The sequence below is a fragment of the Trichoderma citrinoviride genome, assembly GCF_003025115.1.
Source record: "Trichoderma citrinoviride strain TUCIM 6016 unplaced genomic scaffold BBK36scaffold_4, whole genome shotgun sequence".
Classification (NCBI taxonomy): Eukaryota; Fungi; Ascomycota; class Sordariomycetes; order Hypocreales; family Hypocreaceae; genus Trichoderma; species Trichoderma citrinoviride.
This window is the reverse complement of record NW_020194712.1, coordinates 1,127,256-1,138,991: the sequence shown is the minus strand read 5'-3', so window position 1 is coordinate 1,138,991 and position 11,736 is coordinate 1,127,256. Positions and strand designations below refer to the sequence as shown.

Sequence of the window (11,736 nt, the reverse complement as noted above, 5' to 3'; positions counted from 1 at the left end):
TACACCACCCTGTGTACATGAGATACTACAACAGGATCATCACACCGACCCGTGGTGGTTCTATACCTCGATGAGCTTGTTGTGCCTTCAGCTGTATGCGGGTAGACACACAGTATGAGACCGGACATATGCCTAGATCCACACCGCGGAGAGGGTTCCGAAGGATTAAAGCCAATCAAGCGGTGGCTGGGTGCAACTCCTCCCTGCAGCCAGCATCGGCGCACACACATACAACAGAACGTATGCAACTTATCGTGTGCTGGCCAACACGAAGCAATGAGGGGTTGTGGAATCTTCGGTGATCTCTGAAGGTTCCTCAGAGGGAAATAAGAAGGCGATGAGAAGCTCTTTCCTTGGCCTTTCGAGCTCTGTCAACTCAGAGCCAACATCAACCGCCTCCCTAGTGTATTTCACACGGCCTGACATCAGCTTCCGCCAGACGACACTGGTTGACCTGTCCCCGAAGCCTCGACACTTGAGCTCTCCGGGATACGCCAGTTCGAGAGCCAAATGCCTGATCGATCCTCTCAAGCAAGGGGCCGGCCGCTGCGCCGTGTGTTGCCGGCTCCCGCCCAACAAGCTCCGGTAGCGGCGGCTCCAGCTCCTCCGCCGTCCTCGAGGCGCGACGTGATTCTGGCAGCTTGTAACACGTGCCGTAAGCAAAAGACAAAGGTTCTCTCCAGCTGCTTCAACACTCTCCATGTCTTACGTCCCGACTACTAAAATCAACGCCCCGGCAGTGCTCCGGCGAGCGGCCAAGCTGTAGCCGTTGCCTCCAGCGCCGAAGCGAATGTCTCTACACAACCCAGCCCGGCGAAACAACCTCCCAGGCCCTCAAACGAGGCTACCGGGACCTGCGCCAGCGCACGAGCGTCCACGAGGAGCTGTTCGAGCTGCTGCGGAACCTGCCCGACCGCGAGGCCGACCACGTCTTCAAGAGGATCAGGGACGGCGCCGACGTGAACACGATTCTCAACCTGATCCGAGCGGGCAACCTCCTGCTGCAGATGGCCGTTGCGCCCGAGACGCGGTTTCGATACGAGTTCCCATATCGGTCTGAGATGCCGGACTACTGCATTGAGAACAACCCTTACCTGGACTCGATCATCTGGGGCGCGGCGTCGTTGTATGCGCACCAGGATAGGCAGCCTGACGTCCTGGCTGCTGCTTCTGCTGCCGGGAGAGCTGGTGATTACGGGACGGAGGGATATGAGAGCATCTACCTGAAGCCGTTCCATGCGGCCGAAGTCGTCGATCCTCGGTTGATCGATGCCAGGATATCGCGGTGGACGTCGGTCAGCAATGACGATGCGCTTATGCGAGAGATGCTGGCGGTGTTTCTGCGGTGCGAGTATATGTTTACATCGGCATTCCAAAAGGATTATTTCTTGGACGACCTGGTGGCTAAACGAGACGAATTTTGCTCGTCGTTGCTCGTCAACATCATCCTCGCTTATGCCTGCGTACGATAGCCCCCCCTGACGCCCTTCATCGACACACGTACACTTCGTAGTCTAATGAAGCTCGCATAGGTTTGTTCCCAACGAGTATCAAACCGCGCCGAATACTGGAATCCCGACACGCTCGTGTACCGCTTCCTGGCCGAGGCGAAACGCATCTGGGAGTTGGAAGCGCACGAACCACGCATCACCACGATTCAGGCCGGGATCCTCTTCAGCGTCTTTCACAATCTCTGTGGACTGGATGAAATTGGCCAGCCCTATAGGCTTCAGGCCATAGAGCTAGCTCGAGAGATTCGTCTTTTCGACAGTACTGTGGGCGGACGCAGCGAGAAGATGAAGAGGTGCATGTCGTTTATGGCATGGACCTTGTTTAGCTGGGAATCGTGAGTACCCCTAAACGATTCAACCCCCGGTTTACTCAACTAATGATATTGTTACTATGTAGTCTTGTTGGCTTCTCCTTCCTATTCTCCCCTTTAATCAAAGAGCCACCAAACTGGAGGCTGCCGGACCCCTCAAAGGAGCCAAACTGGTATGGCGAGATATGGCTCAAGTATCCTTTGAGCACGACCCTCTCGCCGTCGTATTTCGGCTACATCTTTCGATCGAAATGTCAGTTTCGGGTCATTATGCATGATTTTGCCTTAGCAGCGTATACAGAGGGCTCGCAGGTGACGGTTGAAAAAGCGTACGAGCTTCGTCAGAGACTGAAAAGCTGGTACGAAGGCTTGCCTGGCCCCTTACAGCCAAGGACAATCGTGCTCCCTGCACACTTACAACTCCAGTAGGCAGCTCTAACAGTCCTCTTCCTTGTCCAATCGCTAACATAGCAACAGCACCTACTACCACTACCTCATCATCACCATCTTCGAACCCCTCATCGACACAGAAACAAACATGTACCAAGAGCCCTCTCCCAGGGAGATCATCGCCGAATCCAAACGCCATCTGCAAACCCTCATGCGCCTCTACTACCTCCGCCACGGCTACGACGCCATGGACCTCTTCCTCGTCGTCCCCCTGATGCTCGCCGCCTCCGAATGCCTCGAGGCCATCGACGAGGGGACCACCGGTCAGGACCTCGAGGTCCAACGCTCGACGCTCATCCTCGTCGCAAAGGGCCTGTACGACCAGCGCCGCAACCACTACCTGGCTGAAGCACTGTTCCGAGTTATTCGGGGCCGCATGCGCCCTCCGGAAGTCGCCCTTCTGAGGGAGACGATGAACCTTGACGACAAGGAGTGGGATGAGAAGCGGGATATGGTGCAGGCTGTGAGGAGTTCGTGGCCGGTAAGCGTGGTGAAGAAGAAGGAGACTGTGGATTCACAGATCTTGACGAACCTCGTTGAGAACTATGGGCATTTGAATGTGGAGGATACTGATGCCCCACAAGGCCTTCATCCCAGAGACAAACAAAAGTTATGGAGCTGAATCGGTCCTCGAGTGGCTTTGCATATTTGCATTGGTGGAGTTTCCTATTGGTTTTTTGGATACCTATGTCTCCCGAACACGATGACTATTATCATGAAGAGCTGTATGGCCTTGAAAAGACCTCCATCTACTGCACATGTTCCTTCTCCTCTGCCTTGGGAATCCTCACCATCGTAATCGTAATCAAAGCACCCAGCAAAGCAAAAGCAAACCCAAACCACCAAATCGCTCTTATCCCCTGCAACCCCACCTCCCCATCAGGCAGCATCTCGATCTTGATCCCGATAGACCCAGCCACAGACGTGAAAATCGCCATCGTTAAGTTCTGCACCGTAACCAACAGGCCCCCCGCAGCGCCCTGATACGACCTCGGCACGCTCGACGTGATGAAGACGGCGGCGGCCGCAAAGCTCAAATCAGGCCCAAATGTCGCCAGAGCCACGCCCGGCATGGATAGAGCCCAGTAAGGGGTGCTTGGCGTCTGGGGGAGGAAGAAGACCGGTCCTATACCAAAGCATACCATGCTAATGGCTAGGATCCAGTGGCCGGGGACGACGTGTAGCGTCTTGGAAACAACCCATGCCGCAAGGACGCCGACGATGCCGTTGGGGAGCAGGTATAATGCTGCTGTGAGGGGAGACGCGCCTTGGTAACGAAGCCAGAACTGTATGGCATAGAATTGCCAGGCACCAGCTAAACATGTCCCGTTAGACTCTGCCAGTCAATGAAAGTAAAAGCTGCATGGGATATATTATAGAAGAACTCACTAAAAGCCCCATATCCAAACACGTACGACACCAAAAGCGCAACGAAACCAGGCGTCCTCCAAAGCCCACTGGGTATAAGCGGCCTCTTCACCCTCTTTTCCACAAAATAAAACGCAACAAGCATCAACAGCCCCAGAATCACAGAAACGTACGTATACGCACTCCACTGCACCGCAGACCCCTGCGTAAGCCCAAACAAGACCAGTCCGCACCCCAACGACGCAAGCAACGCACCCGTATAGTCAAACTGTCTCACCGAGGGCCTTTCCGCAGACGAGCTGTCCGCCGCGGGACGCAGATCCGGAATCGTAAAGTACGCCGCCACAGCGCACACCGCGAGGAACATGGCCGTGGTGCCAAAGATCCAGGGGAGGTGTGCGCTGAGGAGCCCGCCCTGGACGCATCCTATCCAGTATCCAAAGGGCGCTCCCGCAGCCATCATCGAGAAGACGCGTGTCTTGCGGATGCCGGGGTTATACACGCGGCCGAGGATGCTCATCGAAGCGGACACCAAGACGCCCACCGCAAGACCCTGCATGGCCCTCGCGACAAAGAAGAGCACTTTCAGTTCCGGGGAGACGGCCGCAGCAGTGACGCCGTTCCAGATGGCTTCCCACAGAAAAGCCCCGACCATGAGTGGCTTTGGAGGGGCGAGATCAGCCAGCGGACCAAACACAATGACGGACAGACCGCTGGCCAGCGCAGAGGACCCGATGAGCCACGGGGTTTGCGCGGGGAGCACGCCCAGCGCTTCGCGGAAGACGAACTGCGTGACGGCGACTTGGCCAATGGTGAGAGAGAAGATGACCTGGCCGGCGGTGCAGACGAGGACGAAGATGACTTCGGAGAGGAGGTTGGCGAGTTCGGGGGGGACGCCTTGGGAGATTGGGTTCGTGGGGGTGCCTTGTTCTTCTGGGAGGCCGGCGGGCGGAGGAAGGTGAGCTTCGAACAAGTCATTTTGTCTGAGGTTGATGGTGCTTAGTTGGATGTCTTGCTGGATCTGTGGGTTTTCGGGGTTGGATGATGTTGTGAGGGTCTCGGCGTGAGCCTCTGGGGCCATAAGAAGCGTTGCTTGCGTAACGGACATGGTGATTGCCAGCTTGTTTCTCGCGGTTGCTGCTATTTAAAGGATTCGTTCACATGTCGAAGAAGTGACTGAGCAAGGGTTCTACAAGTTTTAAATCCGATGGCCTGGGAGAGAGTGTGTGTCTGACAGATTGAAGGACTGAAGTGTCTAGACGTCGTGAATTCTCACTCCCATTTAAACCCCAGTTCTTAACGGGGACCAGCTGCACCACACTCGACGTAATCGTAAGACAAGCGACTCCCGCAGCTAACCATTGATAGAAAGTGGCGGGCTGGCAGCATAAAGTATGGGCGAGTCACTTTGAAGCTCTCGAATTAGCCAAAATTGATGCAGATTTATTTGTAATCCACTTACACAGGAACATCAAATCTACTGTGATACTCAGCTTGAGTCTTTGACAATTTGGCATCCCTGTAAGTTGCCACTCAATATCAATATTTTAGAAACGACCTACATAGAATCAAAGTACATTAAACGTAATGGTAACAATGTAGCCTTCCCTATATGGACACGAATGGTCCGGCTCAACCGCCGAACAGATCCCTACTGATAGAACAAACATGCAATTCAAGCAAATCGCCAGGGTGCCCCAAAGGTGCACACCACTGATGCAGAATATCCTCCCCAGAAACTCAGAAGAAATGATTGCCATGAGCTTTTCAATTCCTCCGTGAAGCCCCTTACGAATCGGCGTCTAGCCCCGTGATCACCGCTGTTTGCGTCTGTACGAAAATGTACAGCATATATGCAGCTTTTCCTGTTGATCAATACCCAGCTGGCCGATGGATTGCCTCCATAGCCTTCGAACAGCTCTCATTCTGTTTCGAGGCTGATCAGGCCAGCAAAATGGCTTTGCGCCTTATAAGACAGACCCTGTATCTTTTTCTATTTTTCCCTCAGTCCAATTCAATGACTCGCGACGGCCGCGAACGCATGGCCAAAACATGACGAACGATGCTATAAAGGAGAATTGGCTGGTATGGGATGAGCAGGACTCCTGAGAAATAATGGATTGTCATGTAGAATTTGTCGGAGCTGCAACTCCCGTCCGTCAAGATGGCCCGTTGACGCCGTTGGCCCACTCGGGCGAGTCTAACCATGTGAGCAGCTTTTGTAATAGCTTGTTGATATTGACCGGCTTGGAGATGTAATCGTCCATCCCCTTTTCTAAGCAAGTCTCGCTGTCGCCCCTCAGGGCATACGCAGTCATGGCAATGATTGGTATGGGGATGCCATGTGTCCGAATCTTCCTCGTCGCCTCAAAACCGTCCATGACGGGCATACTAATATCCATCAGGACTAAGTCGTAGGTGTTGGGGGAAGCTTTCAATGTCGAGACGGCCTCTGCTCCGTTGGCGGCAATGGTGGTGTTCTGGAAGCCAAGAGACTTCAGGACGCGGGCCAGCACTTTCTGGTTGACAAGATTGTCCTCGGCTGCGAGAATTCGCTTTCGTGGCGCCAGTTCCTTGATTCGCTTCATCATCATTTCCTTCTCTGCTTCCTGGCGGGACTTTTCATTCTCGTGCTCCAGCTTGGACCCCGGAGCACCGGGCTGGTTGGGACGGGGAATCTTCTTGAGCTTGACAGTAAACCAGAAGACGCTGCCGTGGCGCTCCTGATTCGGTCGGTAGCCCATCTGGCCACCGAGCAGTTCGGCCAGAGACTTGGCTATAGACAGCCCCAGGCCAGTTCCCTGGTATCGCTTCTTGGTGGGCTTCTCGAGCTGGGTAAAGGGCTTGAAGAGGTTCTGCACAGCATCCTCTGGCACGCCGATGCCGCTGTCGGTGACCTCTGTCAGTATCGTGTAGTACGTCTCGTCCTCAGCCGTCACTTTTGCAGCAACCTGCACCGAGCCCGCCTCGGTAAACTTGACGGCGTTGTCGATGATGTTCTGGAAGATCTGCCGGAAGCGAAGCGGATCGCCCTGGGCGGACTTGGGCAGATCCGGCGACAGGAGGAGCTTGATGTAGACGCCCGGCAGCAGCGTCATCTGGACATTGCGCACGACAGACGTGATGATGCTGGCGACGCCGACCAAGTCCGTGTTGACGGAGAAGTTGCCCGACGCCAGCTTGGAGTAGTCGAGGATGCCGTTGATGACCTGCAGCAGCACCTGGCCCGACTCGGAGATGATGTTGGCCGTGTCGCGCTGGTCGTCGGTCAGGGCCGTGTCGAGCAGCAGGGTGCAGGCGGACAGCATGCCGTGCATGGGGGTGCGGATCTCGTGGCTCATGTTGGCCAGGAAGTCGTTCTTGAGCTTGGCGCTCTCCTCGTACGCCGCCACCAGCCGCAGCTCGGCCTCTCTGCGCTCCGTCAGATCACGCGTCACCTTACCAAAGCCGACGTGGACGCCGTTGCGGTAGATGGCGGTGATGGTGACGTTGGCCCAGAAGCGGCTGCCGTCCTTGCGATAGCGCCAGCCCTCGTCCTGCACGCGGCCCTCGCGCAGGCAGGTGATGAGCTCGTTCTCGGGTTTGGCCGCAACGAGGTCCTCCTGGCCGTAGAAGTTGGAGAAGTGACGGCCGATGATGTCCTCCTTCTTGTAGCCCTTGAGCAGCTCGGCGCCCGTGTTCCAGGTGGCGACGTAGCCGCGCGTGTCGAGCAGGAAGATGGCGTAGTCCTTGACCGTCTGAATCAGCAGGCGAAAGACCTCGTCGACGGACAGTGCGTGCTGGATGACCTCGCCGCGGGCCTCAGCCGTCGTGGGCTCGACCTCGTCCCACTCCAGCACCAGAGACAGCAGCTGGTCGCCGCGGAAGATGGGGATGATGCGGGCCGAGTACGAGGTGCCCTGGGCCGAGTAGGCGGCGTGACACAGGTGGAACTTGCGCGAGGCCACGGCGACCTCGATGGCGGCGGCCAGCGGGATGCGGTCGAAGCGCTCGAGCGGCGAGCCGCCGTACAGCGTGGCGAAGAGGTCCCTGCCCAGGAAGTCGTCGGGGGCGCACTTCCACGCGTCGATGACGCCTTTGGAGACTCGCAGGATGCGGAACGAGGGCGAGACGACGAGGGTGGGCACGGGCGAGAGGTCGAAGAGGTCGGAGGCGTCGAAGGTGTATGTGTCTGGGAGGGTCGGGGGTGTCGCTGTGTCGTTTGCGTCGTCTGTCGTCGTTACTCCGTCTGCAGTCGGTGCGTTGGCCGTCTCTGCTGTCGCTGTTGTGTCGTCTCTGCCGCTGCTGCTATTATTGCTGCTGTTGTTCTTACTATTGCTGCTGTTGGCTCCTGATGCCGCATTCACAACGCTGCCGCCGACGCCGTCCATGCTCATCATGCTGGTGCTCATGCTCGTGTCCAGGCTGCCGCTGCTACTCATGGCCATCATGCTGGCGGCGTTTTCCTTGTCGCTGATGCTGCTACTGCCGATGCCGATACCGATACCGTGCGCGTCCGAGTCTCGGCGCCCCTGGCTGGCCTCGTGATCGTCGTCGTACTGGCTGAAGTGGCTTGACACTCCCGCGCCTTGAGAGATCATGCTGTCGACGCCAGGCCCGTCATCGCGGGCACCCATTTCGCACTCGCTGAAGAAACTGCTGGTGGTCATCCAGAGGAGCAGGGCCCATGTCTAGTGCCTGGATAGTGCGGGTAATAAGGCAAGGTCAAGCAAGGTCAAGCCAGGCCCAAGCAAGGCACATGTCCACTCGCCCACCCATCCCCATTCTTCTGCCAGAGCCTAGCAAGCAAAATACTAATCTCCGTAGTTTCCTCCTGGCGACATCGCCATGACGTAACGACTTCGGAATGTCTACTCCGCACGGCTTCTGCTTAAATTCCCTCCTCGTCCGCCCTCCTGAGCCCGTCTTCCACCATCCGTCATCTCGTCTTTTTTTCCCCGGGTTGGGGTTACGAGTACTCCGAGGTACAGACACACGTCGAAACCTGCTGCGGGCCTGGCAGAAGCCTCTCGTCTCTTCTCTCCCCTCGTCTCCTCTCGAGCCAAACGGGGCCTCCGGAATGCAAGCCCTGCTTACACGGGAGATCACCATTCGTGCTGCCAGGCCCCTTCTCCACTCTTCCAACGGTTTGGCGTCGACCAAGTAATGCAAACGTGGCTTAGCCGGTCAAGACCGAGACCGTTCCGGCTGGCACAAAGAGCAATGATTGTCGATGAGGGGGAGCGCCATGTCCCAACAGGCCGTCTCTATCTCTATCCCTGGCACCCAGCACAGATCTCCGAGGACCACGCGAGGGACACGATAGTGACGATGACTATCCGGAAGTCCTGACGAACCAAGGAACACAGACGGACTGCGCTGTGACGACACCGGGTTAGCTCATCCTGGGGGACAGGACCAAGGCCGTCGTGGCTGAAAGGTGGGATTTTCACTCGTCAAAAGTCCGTCACTAGTTCGACTCGCAGCCGCTGCAGAACTGCAGTGTGACGATGCACGAAGTTTTCAAGGCCGTCATGGCCGATACCTGCCCGACTCGGTACAAATGCCACCCACCACTCCGGAAGAGACCAGCAGCCCGGGCATTCAATCTTTTTTTGCAAACCATCATGACGGACGACACCTGACAGAAGCCATTCACTCTGTAGATGTGGTAGTTTCATCTTCAAAGGGAACAACTTCATGTGTCTCAGACTTGAGTCGGACATCTCGAGGTATAGAGTACCTCGACTCCCTCACTCCGACCCCGCACAAGTTGATGCAGCACAGGGTAAGGCCAAGTAGCTCATCGCAAACAAATTGTCATTTGAGTAGGCTCGTGAAACCATCATCAAACTACTAGTCGATGTTCGACAACTAGTAGTATGACTCGAGCGATGATTTCGGAGTACGGGATGAACGCAGACACTGGAGTGTCCTGTTGTCCCTGCCAGCCCTTCAACAGGGGCAGCGATTAATACACGTATCTGCCATCTGATATCATGCTGACAATGTTTTATCAAGCGGTGACGGTCGCATATCGTAAATCGTCTACAAAGCGTCTACAAATTACCCAGTGTCAGAGTTCGACTTGGAATAGTTCGCGTTAGTTGCTTTATATAGTCGCTGAGAGACCTACCAATGGCCATGCTTTCAGTTCCCCTAATAAAGCCACGAACCAAACAGACGTTATCTACAACTGCTGGACTCAGCCCATACTTTTTGTAAACATACGAAAACGAACTGTCTTCTACTACCTATCCAGACATTCCTAATCGTTCGCTCTTCATACCCAGGAGTAGCGGTAATAGGCTGTTTTGCTGAGGAATCCGCGAACGCGTATATGCAAATTATCTGTCAGCATAGCAACCCTTGTTAATATTGGCTTCATTACGCACTCGCTGTTATATTAAGACTCGGATCGGATTCCATACAATTATTGAGTGACTTCGGGAGAATTACCTTCTTTGTATTCTCATACCTATCCAGATTATTGCGGGATGGTAGAAAGCTATCAATCCTCACCGAATAATATATATATATATATATATATACCTATATACATATATACACATAATGGCGAGATATTATCGATGGTTATCTAGGTTTATTCTGAAGCTCCTATCAGCATCTCTCTACATATCGTATAAACAGAATACAGATCCATACTGAGACATAATGGACGACCACGGTAACTCACCATCTCTAGACATCGCCATTATAGGCGCAGGCGTCGTTGGCGTACACGTCGCTCTGGGCCTCTTACACCGAAACATACCCTTCACCATCTACGAACAATCAAGTCGTCTCAAAGAAATGGGCGTTGGCATCGGAGTCCCCTCTATAATCATCGAGTCCATGACCGCTCTACACCCTGATACCGCAGAGAACTTGCTCAAAGTTTCGAATGTGCTTAACAATGTGAATGTTGTCAATGGCAGCAGCGATGAGGATCTGAAACTGCGTCCAGCGGATCGGCTGTATGATGTGGTCATTGAGCCTTTTGAATTCCGTGGTGCCCATCGTGGCCGATTGTTGGATGGATTGCTTCCTATTATACCCCCGGGTCGTGTGAGACTGGGGAAGCATCTTGAGTCAATCGTCGATAGGGGAGACGGCGAGAAGCTTGTTCTCCAGTTTAGCGATGGCAGCACTGCAGAAGCAGACGCAGGTATAGTCACCGATCTCCCTCGAACTAATATGAAGTCTGCGGACCTCCGAAGGAGCTAACGCACCTCCCAGTCATCGCCTGTGATGGCATCAAGTCCCGCGTCCGCCAAATCCTCCTCGGCAAGGACAATCCGGCGTCCCTCCCGCACTATACCCACACGAGCATCTACCGTGGCCTCGTCCCCCTGGACAAAATTTCGAATATCCTTGGAAATCTTGCCAATTGCGCCGTCCAATACATTGGCCAGGGAGCATCCATGGTGACGTACCCCATCGTTGCTAAAGACGGTGTTTACGTCAATGTAGCCGCTTATGTGCACGACGAGGAAGACTGGCCTGATTCCGACTATATGACCAGTGTGGGGAAGAGACAGGATGTCGAAGCTGCGTTTGCTCATTTCGGTCCTTCTGTAAAAGAGCTTGTAAAGACTCTCCCGGAGGAGCTCAACCGCTGGGCTCTATTTGATAGTCACGATCACCCGCTCTCGAGCTACGCTTTCGGACGTGTGGTTCTCGCAGGGGATGCCGCCCACGCGTCGACGCCGCATCACGGTGCTGGAGCAGGCATGGGCATCGAAGACGCATTGGTCTTGGCAACAGTCTTGAAGAAGGCAGCAGATAGTCTTGTCTCGGCACAAGGCTCTGCAAGCAAGCATAAGTCTCTCGAAGCAGCTTTCAGGGCCTATGATTCCGCCAGACGCGAGAGAAGTCAATGGCTTGTTACCAGTAGTCGACATATCGGAGTCTCAGCGCAGTGGCGTGACCCTGAAATTGGGGGTGATCTTGATTTGTACGCAAAGGACTTTACGGAGCGACTGCATAAACTCATGAACTATGATTGGAAGGACGCGCTTATGCGGGCTACAGATGAGTTTGAAAGGCAATCAGAATTGAAAGGGGAGTGATGAGGGTCATCCCCTGACTGAGCAATCAGCTCTAACAGAGGCACA

At 54.8% G+C, this 11,736-nt stretch overlaps 4 protein-coding genes across 4 annotated transcripts; 2 read left to right on the top strand and 2 right to left on the bottom strand.

The window, feature by feature from the left end:
- Positions 1–510: 510 nt before the first annotated feature.
- BBK36DRAFT_1114532 (N-terminal fungal transcription regulatory domain-containing protein) lies at positions 511–2,894 on the top strand (the record flags this gene model as incomplete). The annotated part of the gene is made up of 5 exons (XM_024890042.1): positions 511–672; positions 741–1,463; positions 1,533–1,846; positions 1,909–2,181; positions 2,300–2,894. 5 exons carry the CDS (start codon positions 511–513, stop codon positions 2,892–2,894), a joined length of 2,067 nt encoding a protein of 688 aa, XP_024751439.1.
- Positions 2,895–3,021: 127 nt separating this feature from the next.
- Positions 3,022–4,748, bottom strand: BBK36DRAFT_1167392 (MFS general substrate transporter; the record flags this gene model as incomplete). Its single annotated transcript, XM_024895040.1, has 2 exons — positions 3,022–3,587; positions 3,662–4,748. The coding sequence occupies 2 exons, from the start codon at positions 4,746–4,748 to the stop codon at positions 3,022–3,024; spliced, it is 1,653 nt and encodes a 550-aa protein (XP_024751438.1).
- Positions 4,749–5,799: 1,051 nt separating this feature from the next.
- Positions 5,800–8,010, bottom strand: BBK36DRAFT_1114704 (hypothetical protein; the record flags this gene model as incomplete). The annotated part of the gene is made up of 1 exon (XM_024890061.1): positions 5,800–8,010. One exon carries the CDS (start codon positions 8,008–8,010, stop codon positions 5,800–5,802), a length of 2,211 nt encoding a protein of 736 aa, XP_024751437.1.
- Positions 8,011–10,294: 2,284 nt separating this feature from the next.
- On the top strand, positions 10,295–11,691 carry BBK36DRAFT_1114752 (FAD/NAD(P)-binding domain-containing protein; the record flags this gene model as incomplete). The annotated part of the gene is made up of 2 exons (XM_024890064.1): positions 10,295–10,787; positions 10,859–11,691. 2 exons carry the CDS (start codon positions 10,295–10,297, stop codon positions 11,689–11,691), a joined length of 1,326 nt encoding a protein of 441 aa, XP_024751436.1.
- Between the last annotated feature and the right edge of the window lie 45 nt (positions 11,692–11,736).